The 24,000-nt window shown below is 42.9% G+C and overlaps 1 protein-coding gene across 1 annotated transcript in view; it reads right to left on the bottom strand.

The window, feature by feature from the left end:
• The window catches only part of nnt2 (nicotinamide nucleotide transhydrogenase 2), a 32,091-nt gene that overhangs the window by 3,343 nt on the left and 4,748 nt on the right, over nucleotides 1-24,000 (bottom strand). The window contains exons 9-18 of the mRNA XM_035525723.2: nucleotides 20,798-20,951; nucleotides 20,546-20,707; nucleotides 14,946-15,056; nucleotides 13,951-14,096; nucleotides 9,058-9,253; nucleotides 7,444-7,677; nucleotides 4,749-4,909; nucleotides 3,440-3,619; nucleotides 3,098-3,257; nucleotides 2,318-2,399 (exon numbers count right to left, since the gene is read on the bottom strand). Of these exons, the coding sequence (XP_035381616.1) occupies nucleotides 2,318-2,399; nucleotides 3,098-3,257; nucleotides 3,440-3,619; nucleotides 4,749-4,909; nucleotides 7,444-7,677; nucleotides 9,058-9,253; nucleotides 13,951-14,096; nucleotides 14,946-15,056; nucleotides 20,546-20,707; nucleotides 20,798-20,951 (1,586 nt within the window). The remainder of the gene's footprint in view (nucleotides 1-2,317; nucleotides 2,400-3,097; nucleotides 3,258-3,439; nucleotides 3,620-4,748; nucleotides 4,910-7,443; nucleotides 7,678-9,057; nucleotides 9,254-13,950; nucleotides 14,097-14,945; nucleotides 15,057-20,545; nucleotides 20,708-20,797; nucleotides 20,952-24,000) is intronic.

Below are 24,000 nucleotides of genomic sequence, written 5' to 3'. Positions count from 1 at the left end.
ATTTTAAGCAGGAAACTAGTGTGTTGAGGAAAAATATGGATAATAGGGAACCTAATTGGGTTAATGTAATTAAAGTAATCACAATATTCAAACATAATAAGAGTTAAAGAAAACAGTTTGTTAGCTCCATTTCAATTTGCAATACAGCCCAAAGTGAAGGGTGGAGGATGGCACTGCAGCTGTTTAACATGGGGCAGAAGCACCTACATATTCCAAGTACTAGCTATGGGAATGACATCCAGATTTATTTGAGTACTAAATCCATTAAAAATCCACCTCTTGATCAGTTACAAACCTGTCAATCAGAAATCGGGAAATGGATGAAGTGCAATTTTCTCACGCTATATAGTGATAGGACCAAACTCGTGCTGATCGGTTCTAAATCAATTCTCAAAAAAGCTGGTTCTCTTTCTCCCTCCACTGATGATACGGTTGTATCTCCTCCCCCTGGTTTAAAATAGGGGTGTCATTCTCTATTCCACTCTTCCATTCAGTGCCCACATCAACTCTGTAGATAAAACATCTTTTTTTTTCCAATCTCTTTGTAACATTGCCAAAATTAGGTCATCCCTCTTTCAGTCTGCTGCCGAAATTCACATTCATCTCTAGCCACATGGACCCTTCCAGCTCTTTTCTATTGTGCGTTAGCTCCTCCTCTGTTCACAGACTTCAGATGGTTCAGAGCTCTGCTGTCACCTTCTCATCCAGACTCGCTCTCGCCATCGCAGTACGCCTGTTCTCCAACATCTTCACTGGCTTCCTGTAAAATATTGTATTCATTTCCAAACACTCACCTACAACGAACCTCGCTCCTTCATATCTGTTTGATCTTCTCCTTCCTTACAAACCTACTCACACTCTCAGATCGTCCTCATTTGGGCTGTTTACTGCTCCTTCCTTCAGCCTGTACAGCTGTGGTGATCGTGCTTTTTCTAGATGTGCTTCTCCGCTCTGGAACTCTCTGGACCTCTCAAATCTAACCTTAAACAAATCTTTTTTCCCTTGTTTATAATGTTTCTCTTTCACCAGCTTTTGTCCATGTTCTGTAAGTGCTATTTGCAAATGTTCCGTATACTGTCTATGTTCTGTTTTTGTCTATCAATGTCTTTTCTTTTGTACTGACTATTGTAAGCATCCTTGGGTCCTTGAAAAGCACTATATAAATAGTGTTGTTTTTTTTAACACAAACCAGCCATGTGTTTTAGTAAAGAAACTCAAGAATAATTTTGGCTTGGATCATCACATGGTAGGATGATTTTAAACTTTTTAACAGACAAAACACAAAGGGTAAAAGGGTAAATGGCCATTTGTCAGAACAGCTAAGGTCACTGGTTCACTGCAAGGCTGTGCACTCCCTCCTTATTGTATATAGTCTATACAGATGACTGCTGCATTAGTTTTGTGAATAAACATATAGTGGAATCTTTTGATGACACTGTCATTGTTAATCTACATTCCAGGGCTGAAAAGAGACCATGTCATGGAAGATTTTATCAAATGGTGTGATGAAGCTTTTTTACACATCATTGTAGCCAAAACTAAATATATGCTTACTGATTTTAGACAAAACACATTGCTCAGGACAAAACTTTTATCAAAGAAATGGAGGTTGAGTTGGTTAATGAATATACGTATCCCAATATAAGTATGTACAATAATTGACAATTGTCAACCCCAGATCGATTCTCTATTTAAAATGGGCCTATGGCGTTTGTTTTTTTGAGGGTGTTTTTTAACATTGAAAAAACCTTAATGAAAATGTTGTGCAAGGCTGTTATAGAGCCTGTTTTATAATTTATCTATACCAACAGTGAAGTGTTGGTTTTATGAACTTGAATGTGAAACAAAATTGCATTATAAACCTATTTAGCAAGATTATTGGAGTCCATCAGAGAACTGTAGCTGAGCTACCAGACAGAAGGGCTGTGAGTAAGGCCCGGGCTGTTCTCTGGGACTGCCAACATCCACTACACTTTTATTTTCTTCTTCTTCCTCGCTATAGAATGCCCTTAATGACGACAAATAAATGCAAATATTCATTCATCCCGTCAGTTCTCAGTCAACTGAATAGATGGCGGATTTATGTTGTCTTATGCCATTTTTATGTTTTTTTATCTATGTTATGTTATGTTTTATTCTTTTGTTTTCAGTTGTTGTTGAAAGTGAGTTCTTTTAGTATGCTGCAATTGAATTGCCCCAGCAGTGTTCTAGGAACATCAGACTGGAGAGAAGTTCTAGGACCATCAGCTATCTCAGAACAGTTGTGTGTGTGTGTGTGTGTGTGTGTGTGTGTGTGTGTGTAAGGAGGACTATTTACCTAATAGTCTTGCCTTGTTCTCTCAACATCTTCACCATGTCAGCGATGGGATACTGAGCTTTTGCTGCACACAGGCCCCAACCTGAGATTGTAACACACACACACACACACACACAGCCGTCACTGCTCCTGCACAGCGACCTGCTGAATGTGTGATGATGATAAGTTAAAGTGAGAAATCTTGGAGTGTGTGTGTGTGTGTGTGTGTGTGTGTGTGTGTGTGTGTGTGTGCATACAGCGGTCACGTCTGTTTGGCTTTAGTGCTCCAGCATCCCAGGAACCTGGAAGTAAGTGTGTGTGTTTGCATGTGTGTGTGGAGTCTGGGGGAACTCCATTTGATTAAATTCAGATTGCGGTGTTTCCCACCAAGTTTGTGCAATCCAGCACAGCAGGGGTAGTGCGTGCAAGAGAAAGACACACACACATGCCTTCGTTCATGACCTGTGTTGTGTGTAAGGGAGAGAGAGAGAGAGTAGAGGGGTGAAGTGTGTCCTCACCTACAGAGAACAGAATCTCTCTGTTTCTGGTTCTCTCTCTCCTTCTCTCTGTCACTCACACTCTCTATACATATTCATTCTCTCTCTCTCTCTCTCTCTCTCTCTCTCTCTCTCTCTCTCTGTCTGTCTTGCTCCTTCTCGGCCTCTTGCTCCCCCATAATGTGTTCATGTGTAATGTAGTATTTAATGCATGCATGAGTGTCACAGGGAAATATCGCCCTCTGCTGGTAATGCTGGTTACAATGCACCGGTTATTCTCCAACTGTGTGGGTTTGTCTCTGACCAGGAGTAATGATGATGTTGTTGGCTTCCTTGATCATTTCGATGGTCTGCTCCACATTGACCTCAGTGTGTGTGCCTACAATTTCCATGGGTTTCCCACCCGCCGTGGACGTGGTTCCGTACCCACCGAGAATCACGTTGGGAAGGGAACGGTTCATCGCCTGACACAGTAACACACACATACACACACAGAAAGAGAGAGAGAGAGAGACACACACACACATGCATGTACACACACACACACACACACACACACACACACACACACACACGCACATATACTTGTCAAACACCCTACTTCAGAACTGTAACTATGGAGACAGACATAACATTGTTTACGCACCACACACATGATGTAAGACAGTATGGCACCAGATGAGCCAATCAGAGCGCCCACGATGGTCATGAGGTTGTTGTTGAGCAGGAAGCCCTCAGCACACAGTGCCCAGCCAGAGTAGCTGTTCAGCACTGTAATGACCACTGGCATGTCAGCGCCCCCTATGGCTGCTGTCAGAGTTACACCCTGCACATACACACAAACATACAAGAGTTTCCATGTAAGTGTGTGAGAATGTGTGTGCATGCTGGAGAGGCCAGACAATGCAAATAAGCACCCTAGGCCAGTGATGTAGCTGTGTGTGTGTGTGTGTGTGTGTGTGTGTGTGTGTGTGTGTGTGTGTGTGTGTGTGTGTGTGTGTGTGTGTGTGTGTGTGTGTGTTTGTCTCACCATGATGTTGGAGAGGCAAGACACTGTAAGTAACCATCCCCAGTCTGGTGATGTAGCTGTGTGTGTGTCACCATGATGCCAGAGAGGCCAGAGACTGTAAGTAAGCACCCCAGTCTGGTGATGTAGCTGTGTGTGTGTGTGTGTGTGTCTCACCATGATGCCGGAGAGGCCAGAGACTGTAAGTAAGCACCCCAGTCTGGTGATGTAGCTGTGTGTGTGTGTGTGTGTGTGTGTGTGTGTGTCTCACCATGATGCCGGAGAGGCCAGAGACTGTAAGTAAGCACCCCAGTCTGGTGATGTAGCTGTGTGTGTCTCACCATGATGCCGGAGAGGCCAGAGACTGTAAGTAAACACCCCAGACCGGTGATGTAGCTGTGTGTGTGTGTGTGTGTGTGTGTCTCACCATGATGCCGGAGAGGCCAGAGACTGTAAGTAAGCACCCCAGACCGGTGATGTAGCTGTGTGTGTGTGTGTGTGTGTGTGTGTGTGTGTGTGTGTCTCACCATGATGCCAGAGAGGCCAGAGACTGTAAGTAAGCACCCCAGTCTGGTGATGTAGCTGTGTGTGTGTGTGTGTGTGTCTCACCATGATGCCGGAGAGGCCAGAGACTGTAAGTAAGCACCCCAGTCTGGTGATGTAGCTGTGTGTGTGTGTGTGTGTGTGTCTCACCATGATGCCGGAGAGGCCAGAGACTGTAAGTAAGCACCCCAGTCTGGTGATGTAGCTGTGTGTGTCTCACCATGATGCCGGAGAGGCCAGAGACTGTAAGTAAACACCCCAGACCGGTGATGTAGCTGTGTGTGTGTGTGTGTGTGTGTGTCTCACCATGATGCCGGAGAGGCCAGAGACTGTAAGTAAGCACCCCAGACCGGTGATGTAGCTGTGTGTGTGTGTGTGTGTGTGTGTGTGTGTGTGTGTGTCTCACCATGATGCCAGAGAGGCCAGAGACTGTAAGTAAACACCCCAGACCGGTGATGTAGCTGTCACTCAGCATGAAGGGCACCATGCCACCCACAGATGCTGCCATGAGACTTGCATTTAACAGGTGGCGCCCAGGGAGGAGGAGAGGAGCAGAGTTCAGAATACCTACACACACACACACACACACACACACACACACACACACACACACACACACATTACTATACACTCATTAACATCATAAATATATACACACACACACACACACACACACACACACACACACACACATATTACTATACACTCATTAACATCATAAATATATACACACACACACACACACACACACACACACACACACATTACTATACACTCATTAACATCATAAATATATACACACACACACACACATATTACTATACACTCATTAACATCATAAATATATATACACACACACACACACACACACACACACATATTACTATACACTCATTAACATCATAAATATATACACACACACACACACACACACACATATTACTATACACTCATTAACATCATAAATATATACACACACACACACACACACACACACACACACACACACACACACACACATACACACATACACACATACACACACACACACACATATATATTACTATACACTCATTAACATCATAAATATATACACACACACACACACACACACACACATACATATTAATATACACTCATTAACATCATAAATATACACACACACACACACACACACATATTACTATACACTCATTAACATCATAAATATACACACACACACACACATATTACTATACACTCATTAACATCATAAATATATACACACACACACACACACACACACATTACTATACACTCATTAACATCATAAATATATACACACACACACACACACACATTACTATACACTCATTAACATCATAAATATATACACACACACACATTACTATACACTCATTAACATCATAAATATATACACACACACACACACACACATTACTATACACTCATTAACATCATAAATATATACACACACACACACACACACATTACTATACACTCATTAACATCATAAATATATACACACACACACACACACATACATATTACTATACACTCATTAACATCATAAATATACACACACACACACACACATATTACTATACACTCATTAACATCATAAATATATACACACACACACACATTACTATACACTCATTAACATCATAAATATATACACACACACACACACACATTACTATACACTCATTAACATCATAAATATATACACACACACACATTACTATACACTCATTAACATCATAAATATATACACACACACACACACACATTACTATACACTCATTAACATCATAAATATATACACACACACACACACACACACATATTACTATACACTCATTAACATCATAAATATACACACACACACACACACACACACACACATTACTATACACTCATTAACATCATAAATATATACACACACACACACACATATTACTATACACTCATTAACATCATAAATATATACACACACACACACACATTACTATACACTCATTAACATCATAAATATATACACACACATGTAGAACAGCAACTGGAGTTCCATGGGCGATGATACTGCATATGAGTGGGTCTAAAGGAATATCACTGGACACAGAAAACTGTTAGAACCCAAAGATAATTTTCTAATTAAGCTAATTATATCTCCAGACTAAGCCATCCATACACACACGCACACCCACAGTTACTCTCCTAATGTTGGAGAATTGGTATTCTACCTCCAGGCAGTCCTGGTGAGACGCAGCACTGCACAGCTTAGTATAGATGCAGACTTTGAACCCTAATCCAACACACATGATCCAGCTAATCAAGGCAGACGATGGATAATGTAAGTGCTCTCCCTGATCAGACACACTCATCAGTGTAATTAGAGGAGAACTGTGCAGTTCTGTGTCCAAGCAGAAGCCCCAGGGACTCACCCATCACTGGGCTGTCTGTCAGACACCAGGGCAGGCTGGTGGGACAGGTTAGAAAACTCATCATAACAGATGACAACTCTGCCAAGAATTGGATTCAGAAACCTGCAGATAATTATCTGTGTGTGTGTGTGTGTGTGTGTGTGTGTGTGTGTGTGTGTGTGTGTGTGTGTGTGTGTGTGTGTGTGTGTGTGTGTGTGTGTGTGTGTGTGCGCATCTGTGTCAGAAGACCTGAGTGGCATCTTTAACCTCTCAGCCCTATCAGTCTATTGGCAGCAGTTCTGAGGAAGACTCCTCCACCCTCCAAAACCAACCAATCAGAAAGCACATAATCAGTTAAGACTACTGATTTTAAGCATGTTGCCTCTTCACAGGGGCCTCTCAGTGCTGGTTCGTCCTCATTGACCCCACACATCCTAAAACCAAAGGAACTTTTGAGCAAAGCCAGAGTCTCAGCCTCCAAATGGTTTCATCTGTGGCTCATCAGTCAAAACTCCCGAGAGTGAGAGACCAATGGCAGGAGCGTGTGAGTACATCCCCTCCAGCACAGTGCTGGCCCCCAGTCTGAATCAGCAGGCGGGAAACAAGGGCACACACCAGCTGCTATTGATGGAATCATGGGGCAGGAGTCAACCTAGGCGCAGTTGGAAAACATACCTTGCAGCTTGCCGTAGGCGACAAGCGAGCCGGTGAAGGTGACACCCCCGATGTAGGTGCCCAGGTAGGCCACGGTCTTCACCACGCTGGCAGCAGGGTGGGTGTCCAAATGTGGGTGCTCAATCATAAACTCTGCAATGCAGGTGAGAACAGCAGCCAGGCCCACCAAGCTGTGGAAGGCAGCGACCAGCTGAGGCAGGTCTGAGATCTCGATCCGCTTAGCGATGGTCAGACCTGAACGCATGCGTACATACACACACAGTAACGTGATATTCCTGAGATCCGGCTCTGCTTAGTAAAGGTCAGATCTGATCACACACAGACACGCATGAACGTGAGATTCTTGAGATCTCAATACGCTTAGCGGTGGTCAGACCAGAACACACACATACATACAGACACACGTGAGATTCCTGAGATCTCGATCATCTTAGCGTTGGTCAGACATGAACATGAGCATACACATATGCACACATACATAATTTCGACTGCCAGTGGGGTCAGTAAAGAAGTAAACTTTCTAGTCTCATTGACTAGAAAGCCTCAGCCTGTTCCGCCAGGCTCTGAGACTTACCCCACCGCCTCAATTATCCGTGCAAGTGGCTGTTAAATGCAAACTATTCTTGGCCGCAGAGATTCTCTACCAGAGACAGGCAGCCTGTGGAGACCAAACCTGTAGCTGTACTGCTTCTTCTGCAACACATGTATACCCATGGGCCTTTGTCACAGCGTAGAAGACCCAATGCTCTGAACAACTTAGTGTTTTTCGTTAATTTATCCCACCTGACCCAGGTTAGGGAGCACTTGATTAGTGTTAGGGTCAGGGTCAGCCAGGGTTAGAGTGAGTTATAAGTTAAATAAGGAGCTTTTGACTGGGACAGGCAATAACACAATGTGTTTAAACACATAACCAGATTGAGGTGATAGTTGGAGGTGTTTGCAGTAATGTGTATGACTTATAGATAGTTGCAAAGAAAGTTGTGTCATGGGAAAGCGGGTGTTCTAAATAACGCCAGGTAGCACAATAGAGAGAAAATATAATCTACTGCATTTTTGTTCTTTGCACATTGGGTTACCAAAGACCCCTGAACACAAGCCCTTGTGCTGGCGATGACGGGTAAAAGCAGGAAATACCAGTGCATGACAAAGCAGCTTTCAAACTACGCAGGTGTAACGGTACTGCAGGTAATGCTGGCTTCATTTTGGCTGAAGTAAACCGGTTGATATGTACATCCCATATGCAAACCAGTTAGGATATACATGTTGCAGTCCATCCAATTAAGACAAACACATCCCACTGTAAATCCAATTAAGATATACACATTCCACAGTAAATCTAATTAAGCTATACATACGTCACAGTAAATGAGTTATGTGAGTTATGATATACACATGCCACAAAAAATTCAAACAAGTTAGAAAGTGACATGCCAAAGTAAGTCCAATTAAGTTATACCAAGCCACAGTAAATCAAGACTGGCTAATAAATCCCATTTAAGATGCTCATATGACAGTCACAAAAATGTTGCTTCAGTCTGAATATGATCACAATTTCCACACGTGTGTAAACTCAAAAAAAGAAAGTGAGTAAGGAATTGTGAGTGTCAGTATTACCCAGAACTCCCCCTGTTGCCATGGCAAGTGACATCTGTGTCAGAAGTTCCTGAGAGGGTTTGAGTGCACCCAGGGTTGCTGCAATACCCCCAGCCACTCCGATCATGCCAAGAGCATTTCCTAGGCGACTGGTACCCTGCGCAGACAGACCTGCCAAGGCCCCCACACAGCACAGCCCTGAACCTAGATACATCATCTACATACACACAAAAAAAACACACACACACATACAAACATATCATTGTCCCAGTAAATTTCACAAACTCCTTTTTAGAGTTAAGAGAAAAATTAGCATCATAGCAATCTATGAATGTGCTCACCATCCTCCACTTACACTGGTGACTCGACTTACACCGTCTGATGTACACATGTGTCAGGTGCACTGTACAGGTTTGCAAGTGCACTGTACAGGTGTGCAGATGTACTATACTGTACAGTTCATCTGAACAGTACACCAGTACAGCACACCTGCACTCCTGTACAGAACACCTGTACAACATATCTGCACAGCTGTACAGCATACCTGCATATCTTGCACAGTACCCCAGCACACCTGCAAAGTGCACTCACCAGAAGAGACATGGCAGTGCACAGCAACAGGTGGGCTATAGACTCTTAACTGTACTCCTACAAAGTGAACCTACAAAGCAGGCAATTCATATAAATTGGCATTTGAGCATACATACACAAACTAGACTTGGGTGGTATCAAGGTATTACAGTATATCAGGGTATTTAGAAATCATTTCTATGAAATTGTTACTGTTTTTAAAAACCAGAATCATTTTTAGGAGATTGTCTGGGTATTTAATTAAATTAAAGATTAGAAATGGGCTCATAAAATGTTACACCATCAAGTTGCATCATCAAGACGAGAAATGCTAAGCTAATTTAGAGAGATATTACCGCTACCAGGTTGGCTAACGGTACATTACATCTGTATTTAAACCACATAGAGAAAGGATTTTGCAGCTGACCCTGATGGTACATGATGACAGCAGAGCTATTTATGCTGACTTAAATTGAAAAGTGAGGTAAAGAAATGAAATGTGCATGTGTCTTCAAACACATACACTGCTTCGGCCTGTGCTAGCAGAAATGGGGGTAGAAGAAGAAGGCAATAGAAGATTTGCCAGTGACAAGTTGTTTTTATCAGAAAATGATGCATTATAAGTTTTCTTATTAATGTAGGTTTATTAAACGTAAAATATATATATATGTAATGTGGGAGGCAAGGTGGGATGCAGAAGCCCGCCGTGACGAAATAAACGTGACGGCCTCTGACGGGGTCTCATCCTCATTTAACATGATCATCAGCAAGTTCCTGCCACCTATCCATTTGCATGTCCAGCGCTTTCAGACATCATTTGCAGACATTCTTAAATCAAAGGTGTAGCCATTCTGTAGCTCTCTTACCAGTGGCCAGGTCTCCATAAAAAAAGATATTTAGGGTTTCTTCCATCAGACGTCTAACAGACATGGCCAAGCTAGCAGCGTAAACATTTACAAGATTGACAGGACCATCGATCGATTGGACTCTTAAGGACAGGATTCTCTCTGTCCTATTTCCAACAGGCTCTACCATTTTCAAGAGAGTCTTTTTGACTGGTGTGGCAGTTCACCAGTCAAGCTGTTGAGCACTAAGCTTCATACACCCAATGTAGCAAGCAACCTGTGGTGGGACAGCACCTTAGTGGCAGGGGGTTGCTCAGCTTAGGTGGGCAGTAGCTATCGAGTGAGGCACAAAGATCCTTCCCACCGACAAAAGTGACCCCTGGCAACTGGCTCTATGTCAATCAAGCCTGGTGTAAAACCAGTAGGCTGTTGCTCCCTGTGTTGTATTGTTGTACTAAGATGACGTTGGAGTGTTCTGTCCAAGACATGGACTTAGGCAGATTGATATGGGAGACAAGCTGTTGCCCAAGCAGCAGGTCCCCCCACTCTATGCCACTGATGGGGTCCAAAGGAAAGAGCCGATACTATTTGGCAGTAGGGACATCACAGGAGCTGCAGGAAGGATGTTGGAGTTCAACATCGGACTACCTTAGGGGTTCCAGCTTAGGATTTTACTCAGGGTTTACTGCTGAAGCCTTTCCCATAAACAAGTATAGCTACAAGAAAACAGGTTTGAAATCAGAGCTCCTTCTCATATGTGAGTAGCTTTCCCAAGCTAACAAGCCTGACCTGCCCGAAGCAACTATATGGTGCCAGTAGTGGCGTTTCACTCCAATTCCCTTCTCTCCTCTTTCAATCTCTTCTTTTGAATTTCATGCTATTACAGTGTCTTTCCCCACCAAACTTTACATCATTCCCTATATAACTTCCCTATATATAGGGAAACTTCACATTCCCTATATAACTTCCCTATATATAGGGAAACTTCACATTCCCTATATAACTTCATAGACATGCTTGACGCCTATGAGTCAATTCCCCATTGAAGGAAACCCACTCATTCTCCTTGGTGAACTGATTTTCACTCAGACCACCACAACATCAGGCATCGCAGTCACCCCCTTCCACCTCTCACACCATCACTTTCTATCTTTCTCTCTCTCCCTCCCCAGTCTGTTCACCCTCCCTCCACCACAATCCACGCTCCATCACTCTCTTCCCTTACTTCTACTATTTTGTCCACCCTTCCTCACTTTCTTCTCTCGCCCTGGATACAGTTACTAATACTTTCCTTCCTACACTCTCCTCATCGATGAATCTTCTGTGCCCTCTCTCCTCTAGACCTGCAAGTTCTCCCTCACCTGCCCCCTGGCTAACAGAAACACTCTGCTGTCACAAGAGAGAACCAAGGACTGCAGAGAGGCCGTGAAGAAAAACTCAGCTAAATTCAGACCTCAGCTCATACAAGTCTCTCCTTTCCAAGTTCTCACTGGGAGTAACATCTGCAAATTCATCCCACTACAGAGGAAAATTTGAATCATCAGCATCTGAGCCAAGCAAGCGCTTCACTATTTTTTTTATTTCTCCTTAACCCCCCCACTCCCTCCTCATCTCTTTCATCACCTTCTTTGAGGCAAAGGTTGCAGCAATCTTCCTCTGTCTTTTTCCTCTGTTCTCATTCTTCCAACCAGTGTTCACTCCCCTACATCCAACTCTCTGGCTTCTTTTTTTCCTCTCTCCTCAGACAAAATTCTTCAACTGCTGACTTCCAGCAATCAGACTACATGTCCCTTGGATCCCATTCCTTCCACTCTGTACCAGACAATCTCAAGAGAGCTACTTCCTTTCATCTCTGTCATCATCAACTCTTCCTTATCCTGCTGATATGTACTAACTGCGTTCAAAGCCGCCAGGGTGGTAACAATCCTTAAGGCCACACTCAACAGCTCCAACATAACCAATTACAGACTAGTATCAATTCTCCCTTTCCACTCAAAAGCTCTTGAACGAGCAGTTTACAATCAATTATCTCTTTTCTTCAATGAGAACCAGCTCCTTGATCCCAATCAGTCTGGCTACAAACCGACACATTCAAGAGAAACAGCCCTCACAGCAGTGACAGAGAAACCTCATGCTGCAAAAGCTGCCAAACTGTCATCAGTCTTGACTCTGCTGGAACGTTTGGCAGCCATTGACACAGTGAACCACAGCATCCTGCTCTCTGTTCTCTTCAGCCTTTGGTGTGACTGACCCTGCATGGAAATGTTTTCAGTCTTTTCTGGAAGGACAATCCTATCAGGTAACATGGAGAGGATCCACATCCAATCTCTCCACCGGCGTCCCCCAGGGTTCAGTATTAGGCCCTCTTCTCTCCTCTTTGTATACTCATTCTCTTGGTGATGCAATATCTCCTCATGGCTTCTCTTACCACTGCTATGCTGACAGCACCCAATCAATTCTTTCTTTCCCACCCTCCGACTCGTTCTCCGACATGCAGGTTTCCAGACGTATCTCAGCGGGCTTTACTGACGTTGCATCATAGATGACAGCTCACCACTGTCATGGAGCTTTTGTGTTTTGCACTTCTAGGCATCAGCATTGATCCCTGTATTTCAACAGCATTTTAGGTCAATGATATCTTAGACTCTAACCTGCTGTTCTGGCTACGATGTAGTCTATGAGTAGATGACAAAGCACTGTTGCAAGTCGCTCTGGATAAAAGCGTCTGCCAAATGCCGTAAACGTAAGTGTAGTTCGCTTTCATCCCTTCTCCTGTCAGTAAAAACAGCTCCACCGGAGTTATATCTTGTCACAAGAGAAGGCAAGGAGTTGGGCTTAGCGGTCAGAGGCTATTTGAGTCATGCCCTGGGAGCATCTAAGAGATAGTGGCAGCGCATTCTCACTTCCATTCTCAACTATGACAACCTTGGTACCAACAAGCAAGCAAAGAAATAGCACAGAAATGCACAAAAGACAACAACTAAACATTTTTAAATCATCATCAGGTCCTCAGCAGAGCATGGTAAAGCTATGATCTGCAGTAGAAGTCCTCTGTTACCAAGAGATCACCTTTAGCAATTTTTGTCTGTTTTTACAGAAATAGTGTCATATACTGTAGTGTCATATACAGTACCAAGTACAAGGCCATGAAATGCAGTTAGCATTTACCAGAAGTGCAAATAGTAGCAATGTGCAAAACAGAAGAGTGCCTATATATATATATATATATATATATATATATATATACACATACATATATGTAAAGTATAACAAGATATGTGAAATATATAAAATATGATCAAATATATACATGATATATTAAGTATAACAAAATTAATTACAATACAATGTAGGTGGTATGTACAATAGTGTAGTCAATATACTGTATATCCAGGTGAAATGTCAAGAAGGTATGAAAAAATAGATACCATCCAATCTAAGACACACAAACACACACACACACACACACACACACACACAGCCACATCTCCAGTATCACCTGTTCAATGCTGTAACCGCTGGCCATAGATGCTCCATAGCCCCCCACGAAGGCCACTCCCGGTATGGCGTAGAGATAGTTGTATTCTGGGGGGTCTGTCGGCCTCTTAAACATATCCAACATCCGCTGGGTGATGAGGAAGCCACCTGCACACACTCACATCATCATCCAGCTGTACAGTCAGCCCTGGGTGTGAGGTGTGTGTGTCTGCATGTGTGTGTGTTGTGCTGTATGCTGTGTGTCTGCATGTGTAGTGTATGTAGTGTGTGTGTCTGTATGTATTGTTTATGAACCATGTGTATATGCTGTAGTGTGTATGTAATATGTATGCTGTGTGTATGTGAGGTGTGTGTATATAGCATATGTAGTGTGTACACGAGGTGTGTGCAGTGTGTGTATATAGCATGCGTAGTGTGTACATTGTGTTGATGTGAGTTGTGTGTAGTGAATATGTAATGTTAGTGTACATGTTAAGTGTGTGAATAGAGTATGTGTTCTTTGTATGTAGCGTGGATGTATGGTGTTTGTACATAGTATGTGTGGTGTGTGTGTATATTATGTTCAATTAAACAAAACCCAGAGTAAGCAACTCAGGCAATGTGTATATAGAATGTGAAATGTGTGTATGTATAGCATGTGTATATAGTATGTATAGTATGTATCCTCTAGAGTTTTAAAATGCACCATTTTTATAATTCATTCAAAATAAATATATTATGCAATAATTAGTTCTATGTGAAATGTTGCTTCTGTTTTTAAATGCAGAAGCAAAAGACAAATTCCCACTTTAAGGGATAATAAAGTTAATCAGTGCGTGGAATGTGTAATACACATATGTAGTCTGTGTGGTGGGTGTAATTCATGTGTGTAGTGTGTGTATTACATGTGTAGTGTGTGTGGTGTAATATGGGTATACTATGTAGTGTGTGTAATACATGTGTTTAGTATGTGTGGGGTGTGTAATATATGCATGTAGTATGTGTGATGCTACACACCTGCAATGTTTATGGAGGAAATAAAAGCTGCCAGTAGTGCTAGAGTCTCCGGCAATGTGGAGGGAGTCAGACCTCCACCCATCAGCACCAACCCCCCTACTGCAGTTAGACCTGCACACACATACACACAGTCATTATCAACACCAACCTCCTCACTACAGTTAGACCTGCACACGCATACATAGTCATTATCAACACCAACCTCCTCACTACAGTTAGACCTGCACACGCGTACACAGTCATTATCAACACCAACCTCCTCACTACTGTTAGACCTGCACACGCATACACAGTCATTATCAACACCAACCTCCTCACTACAGTTAGACCTGCACACACATACACAGTCATTATCATCACCAACCTCCTCACTACTGTTAGACCTGCACACACATACATAGTCATTATCATCACCAACCTCCTCACTACAGTTAGACCTGCACACACATACACAGTCATTATCAACACCAACCTCCTCACTACAGTTAGATCTGCACACACATACACAGTCATTATCAACACCAACCTCCTCACTACAGTTAGACCTGCACACACATACATAGTCATTATCAACACCAACCTCCTCACTACAGTTAGACCTGCACACGCATACATAGTCATTATCAACACCAACCTCCTCACTACAGTTAGACCTGCACACGCGTACACAGTCATTATCAACACCAACCTCCTCACTACAGTTAGACCTGCACACGCGTACACAGTCATTATCAACACCAACCTCCTCACTACAGTTAGACCTGCACACGCGTACACAGTCATTATCAACACCAACCTCCTCACTACAGTTAGACCTGCACACGCGTACATAGTCATTATCAACACCAACCTCCTCACTACAGTTAGACCTGCACACACATACACAGTCATTATCAACACCAACCTCCTCACTACAGTTAGACCTGCACACACATACACAGTCATTATCAACACCAACCTCCTCACTACTGTTAGACCTGCACACGCATACATAGTCATTATCAACACCAACCTCCTCACTACAGTTAGACCTGCACAAGCGTACACAGTCATTATCAACACCAACCTCCTCACTACAGTTAGACCTGCACACACATACACAGTCATTATCAACACCAACCTCCTCACTACAGTTAGACCTGCACACGCATACACAGTCATTATCAACACCACCCTCCTCACTACAGTTAGACCTGCACACGCATACACAGTCATTATCAACACCAACCTCCTCACTACAGTTAGACCTGCACACGCATACACAGTCATTATCAACACCAACCTCCTCACTACTGTTAGACCTGCACACGCATACACAGTCATTATCAACACCAACCTCCTCACTACAGTTAGACCTGCACACGCATACACAGTCATTATCAACACCAACCTCCTCACTACTGTTAGACCTGCACACGCATACATAGTCATTATCAACACCAACCTCCTCACTACAGTTAGACCTGCACACGCATACACAGTCATTATCAACACCAACCTCCTCACTACAGTTAGACCTGCACACGCATACATAGTCATTATCAACACCAACCTCCTCACTACAGTTAGACCTGCACACACATACACACAGTCATTATCAACACCAACCTCCTCACTACAGTTAGACCTGCACACACATACACAGTCATTATCAACACCAACCTCCTCACTACTGTTAGACCTGCACACGCATACACAGTCATTATCAACACCAACCTCCTCACTACAGTTAGATCTGCACACACATACACAGTCATTATCAACACCAACCTCCTCACTACAGTTAGATCTGCACACACATACACAGTCATTATCAACACCAACCTCCTCACTACTGTTAGACCTGCACACGCATACATAGTCATTATCAACACCAACCTCCTCACTACAGTTAGACCTGCACACGCATACATAGTCATTATCAACACCAACCTCCTCACTACAGTTAGACCTGCACACGCATACACAGTCATTATCAACACCAACCTCCTCACTACAGTTAGACCTGCACACACATACATAGTCATTATCAACACCAACCTCCTCACTACAGTTAGACCTGCACACGCATACATAGTCATTATCATCACCAACCTCCTCACTACAGTTAGACCTGCACACGCGTACATAGTCATTATCAACACCAACCTCCTCACTACAGTTAGACCTGCACACGCGTACATAGTCATTATCAACACCAACCTCCTCACTACAGTTAGACCTGCACACGCATACATAGTCATTATCAACACCAACCTCCTCACTACAGTTAGACCTGCACACGCATACACAGTCATTATCAACACCAACCTCCTCACTACAGTTAGATCTGCACACGCATACATAGTCATTATCAACACCAACCTCCTCACTACAGTTAGACCTGCACACGCATACACAGTCATTATCAACACCAACCTCCTCACTACAGTTAGACCTGCACACGCATACACAGTCATTATCAACACCAACCTCCTCACTACTGTTAGACCTGCACACACATACACAGTCATTATCAACACCAACCTCCTCACTACTGTTAGACCTGCACACGTATACATAGTCATTATCATCACCAACCTCCTCACTACTGTTAGACCTGCACACGCATACATAGTCATTATCAACACCAACCTCCTCACTACAGTTAGATCTGCACACGCATACACAGTCATTATCAACACCAACCTCCTCACTACAGTTAGATCTGCACACGCATACACAGTCATTATCAACACCAACCTCCTCACTACAGTTAGACCTGCACACACATACATAGTCATTATCAACACCAACCTCCTCACTACTGTTAGACCTGCACACGCATACATAGTCATTATCAACACCAACCTCCTCACTACAGTTAGATCTGCACACGCATACATAGTCATTATCAACACCAACCTCCTCACTACAGTTAGACCTGCACACGCATACACAGTCATTATCAACACCAACCTCCTCACTACAGTTAGATCTGCACACGCATACACAGTCATTATCAACACCAACCTCCTCACTACAGTTAGACCTGCACACACATACATAGTCATTATCATCACCAACCTCCTCACTACAGTTAGACCTGCACACGCGTACACAGTCATTATCAACACCAACCTCCTCACTACAGTTAGACCTGCACACGCATACACAGTCATTATCAACACCAACCTCCTCACTACTGTTAGACCTGCACACGCATACATAGTCATTATCAACACCAACCTCCTCACTACAGTTAGACCTGCACACACATACACAGTCATTATCAACACCAACCTCCTCACTACAGTTAGATCTGCACACGCATACACAGTCATTATCAACACCAACCTCCTCACTACAGTTAGACCTGCACACGCATACACAGTCATTATCAACACCAACCTCCTCACTACAGTTAGACCTGCACACGCATACATAGTCATTATCAACACCAACCTCCTCACTACTGTTAGACCTGCACACGCATACACAGTCATTATCAACACCAACCTCCTCACTACAGTTAGACCTGCACACGCATACACAGTCATTATCAACACCAACCTCCTCACTACTGTTAGACCTGCACACGCATACACAGTCATTATCAACACCAACCTCCTCACTACAGTTAGACCTGCACACGCATACACAGTCATTATCATCACCAACCTCCTCACTACAGTTAGATCTGCACACGCATACACAGTCATTATCAACACCAACCTCCTCACTACTGTTAGACCTGCACACACATACATAGTCATTATCAACACCAACCTCCTCACTACAGTTAGACCTGCACACACATACATAGTCATTATCATCACCAACCTCCTCACTACTGTTAGACCTGCACACGCATACATAGTCATTATCAACACCAACCTCCTCACTACTGTTAGACCTGCACACGCATACATAGTCATTATCAACACCAACCTCCTCACTACTGTTAGACCTGCACACACATACATAGTCATTATCATCACCAACCTCCTCACTACTGTTAGACCTGCACACGCATACATAGTCATTATCAACACCAACCTCCTCACTACAGTTAGACCTGCACACGCATACACAGTCATTATCAACACCAACCTCCTCACTACTGTTAGACCTGCACACACATACATAGTCATTATCAACACCAACCTCCTCACTACAGTTAGACCTGCACACACATACACACAATCATTAACACCAACCCCCCACCCCCAATTGCAGGTAGACAAGCACATACATACATATGGAGGCACACACTGTCATAAACACCAACCCGCTACTGTAGTTAGACCACATACACACACACAGTCATGATTAACTGCAACATCCCTGCTACTGTTAGACCTACACACACACACACACACACACACACACACCGTCATTATGAACACCACCCCCACCTGTTAGACAAGCACACATACCCACACACAGGTGCACATACACACACTGTAAGTATCAATATCTACCCCTTTCTACTGCAGTTATTCCTACACACCCACACATTCACACCAGCGCCCTTACTGTTCTTAGTCTTATACACATCATTTTTATCAACATCATCAAACCTACCGCCCACTGCTGCTAGACCTTCAAAAACACCCACGCACTCACACACACATTATCAGCAACATAAAGCTGAACTCTCACAGACTTACACATTCACACGCAATCACAAACTCACACGTACCAGACCCTCACAACGCACACATACCAGACCCTCACAACCCCACACATACCAGACCCTCACAAACCCACACATACCAGACCCTCACAAACCCACACATACCAGACCCTCACAACTGACACGTACCAGACCCTCACAAACCCACACATAGCAGACCCTCACAACTCACATGTACCAGACCCTCACAAACCCACACATAGCAGACCCTCACAACTCACACATACCAGACCCTCACAACCCCACACATAGCAGACCCTCACAAAACCACACATACCAGACCCTCACAAACCCACACATACCAGACCCTCACAACTGACACGTACCAGACCCTCACAAACCCACACATAGCAGACCCTCACAACTCACACGTACCAGACTCTCACAAACTCAAACGTACCAGACCCTCACAACCCCACACATACCAGACCCTCACAACTCGCACATACCAGACACTCACAAACCCACACATACCAGACCCTCACAACTCACACGTACCAGACCTTCACAAACCCACAAATACCAGACCCTCACAACTCACACGTACCAGACCCTCACAAACCCACACTTACCAGACCCTCACAACTCGCACGTACCAGACCCTCACAAACTCAAATGTACCAGACCCTCACAAACCCACACACACCAGACCCTCACAACTCACACGTACCAGAGCCTCACAAACTTACACACATTCATACACACACAGTCACACGCACTCACACACACAAAAACAATTCAACTCAAATGCTTTATGTGAACCTTCACCCAAAGTAGCTAGTCCCAGTGCCTGTCAATGTTATCAGCACCATTCAGATAATATCTCACTTAAGTAATTGAAACTTGACAGGCAATTTAATTGTGTGTGTGTGTGTGTGTGTGTGTGTGTTTCTGTAAGAGAGAGAGAGGGAGAGAAACTGGCCTGAGATGGCATTGGTGACTGACATTAGGGGAGAGTGCAGAGCAGGTGTGACCCCCCACACTGTGTGGTAACCCACGATTCCAGCGAGGCCAAAGGTCGTCACCATCTGTGTGAATGCCGCATTGGGGGAGATGATCCCCAACCCCAACACAGTAGACACCCCTGGATACAAAGATGCACATAAACACGTCTCATACCTCAGCTGTGTACAGATGTGTACAGGTGTGTTTCTTATTTGTCTGGGGGGTGTACCTGCTGTATAAATGCTAGCTGAGTTCATAGTTCGCCTGAAAGGTGAAATCGCAGCCCTTTTCTCCACGTCCATCTCTGCTACAGACTTCAGTTTGGTTGGCACCAGAGGAGGGATGGTTTTTGGTAGGGGGGCAGGGAACATATTTTTGCCGTCCTGGAATCAGGTAATAAAATGTGGTTTTAGTCTCCGTGCACATACTCAAAGCAAAAAAAAAGAAGATCATTACAGTGCAGAACTTAAAAGCTTTGAGCGATGAGAAGCTGTTAAACATGCAAAAAATTTTTTAAAGTAATTTCAATTTAAATGCTTTATTCATGGTGCGGTGGTAAAAAAAACAAACAAAAACAAAATAAAATCTGAGTAAATAAATCATTAAAGAATAAAATAAAAACTTCTAGGAGTTCAAAAAGTGGATAGAAGAAACAAAGCTTGTTGACACTGCTTTTTCTAGCATTCACTGATCTATAACACCAGAGGGCAGGAGAGTGTAGGGTTTGTGGAGCATAAGTGTGGGGAAACTATTGCTGATTTTGAGAGTTTTACTGTTTGAGAGTTTCATACTCATCAAGTGCCATTAAAAAGCACACAGAATGTTTGGAAAATTGATAACTGAACCTCTGGCTTCTCATCTTCCTAAGGAGGAATAATCTGGGGTGGCACTTGAAGAGTATCAACTCACCATTTTTCTTAAATCTGAGGGTGTCACTGATGGTTGCTCCCAAGTACTTATATTCTACAATGCGTTCAATCATCGGTCCCTTTGTTTTACTGGGATTCAGCTCCAGATGGCCGTTTGTACACCACTCTCAAAATCTGTTGATTCTGTCTCTGCTACAACTGTCAGAGTTGACAGAGGTGTCAGTGATAGCAGTGTCATCTAAGTACTTTATGCACAACATCTACAGTCTCCTGTGTAGAATGTGAACAGAACCGGTGAGATACTTGTGGTATCCTTGTAGTACTCTTGGTGATGTGAGTTTATAAATACTCAGATGACCACTGTATTTCCCTCTCTGAAACCTGTCCATCAGAAAAGAAAGGATGAGGGGTGTAAGATGTGGATTTACATCCATGCAGTGAAGTTTATGTACCATAAGATAAGGTTGTACAGTGTTAAACGCACTGGAGAAGTCCACAAATAGCAGCCTAATAAATGGATCTCTCCAGGTGTTAATAGGTGTGATGGAGCAGCATTAGCACTACCTATGTGCAAATTGAAGTGTGTGTGTGTGTGTGTGTGTGTGTGTGTGTGTGTGTGTGTGTGTGTGTGTGTGTGTGTGTGCGCGCGCGATCCATTTACAGTCTCCTGTACTGTGGTAGTAGGAGTCTCTCAAAAGACTTCATTAATAGTGATGTTAAGAGTTACAAGGAGAAAGCCATTATCACGGGTAGGGTTGCTCTTTTTAGGGACTGGATTTGAATCCCCTGAAAACTCACTCTACCTATGCTGCACAAAATCTTACGTTAGGACTGACTGATGCTTCCAAAAGAAGGTGAAATGTCAGCTCCTCTCTCTCCACCGTGAAACTACACCGGTCAAATCTGCAGTAAAGTCTTCCTCTGATTCAGGAACAACAGGGAATGGTGGTTCTGGATACAGCTATAGTTTTAATTCCTTTCCATAGCATTCATGTCTTTTGCCCTCCTGAAAGGGCTTCTCCACCATATCCTTATTGTTTCTTTTGGCCCATTTTATTTTTTTAATCTTGCTTGCATGTGTTTTGCCTCCTCCTGTATTTCTGGGGGGGGGGGGTAAGAAAATACCACCTTTTGGTGGACTATGTTTCTTGTGTTATTTAAAATCCAACATTACATTTTGGAATACACTTTAACAAATGTTGTAGGTAATCATGTCTTCACATAAAAGTATGCAACTTGTTACAAAGTTCATGGCCTCCTCCAGGCTATTTCCAGATGTCAGCACACCCCAACCCGTGCATTCATAACAAGCCATCAGGGTTGCACTGCGTCTTTATTTCTATAACGTTGAGCGGTTCGGAAGCGGACGCATGTGCGGAGAAGAGCGATATTTATTACGGGCAAATCCAAAATCAGAGTCGGTGTAGCAGCTCAGGGTCATAGAGCCAACACAAGGAGGAGCACGGGGATGCGTGAATAAACAAACAAAATACACGAAGGCAAACAGGGCAAGCAGGCTATAACAAAAGCACGGAGTACAAAGAAACACAACCATTCGAATAAACATGCAATGAACAGCAAAGACACTGGGCACACGACAGTGTACTTAACAAGGTAGAAACGAAGGACAGGGAGAAAACGAAAGCATGTCATGGAACTAAAATACACATGACAGGCAGAGCATGGAACACGGAAGTTGGGAGGGACTAACCGTGACAGTTTCACTGTTTAACATGCTTTTTAACCACGCCCTCTCTTTGAAGTACTCTGGTATGCAGGTACCAGATGAATAGCATTGTGGTCAGCTGTACCTACTGGAGCTTTGCTGTATGATCTGTGTTCTTCACCTCTTCCTAGCAGAGATTATCATTATCTTTTAAGGGCTATAACTTCAGGCTCCTGCCTTGTTAAATATTGGATTTAAATGAGATTAGGACTATAATAACATTGTTTATGTTTGGCTAAAATAAGATTAAGACTTCAATAACACTGTTTATGTTGAACTGAAATGAGATTAAGACTATAATAACACTTTATGCTGAACTGAAATAAGATTAAGATTATAATAACACTTTATGTTGAACTGAAATGAGATTAAGACTATAATAACACTATGTTGAACTGAAATGAGATTAAGACTATAATAACACTATGTTGAACTGAAATGAGATTAAGACTATAAAAACACTTTATGTTGAACTGAAATAAGATTAAGACTATAATAACAATATGTTGAACTGAAATAAGATTAAGACTATAAAAACACTTTATGTTGGACTGAAATAAGATTAAGACTATAATAACACTATGTTGAACTGAAATGAGATTAAGACTATAAAAACACTTTATGTTGGACTGAAATAAGATTAAGACTATAATAACACTTTATGTTGAACTGAAATGAGATTAAGACTATAATAACACTTTATGTTGGACTGAAATAAGATTAAGACTATAAAAACACATTATGTTGAACTGAAATGAGATTAAGACTATAATAACACTATGTTGAACTGAAATAAGATTAAGACTATAAAAACACTATGTCGATCTGAACAGTGTT

The sequence above is a fragment of the Electrophorus electricus genome, chromosome 6 (genome assembly GCF_041902795.1).
Source record: "Electrophorus electricus isolate QZ-2024a chromosome 6, ASM4190279v1, whole genome shotgun sequence".
In the NCBI taxonomy this organism is placed as follows: Eukaryota; Metazoa; Chordata; class Actinopteri; order Gymnotiformes; family Gymnotidae; genus Electrophorus; species Electrophorus electricus.
The sequence above is the reverse complement of the archived record's forward strand: the minus strand, read 5'-3'. Positions and strand labels throughout refer to the sequence as shown.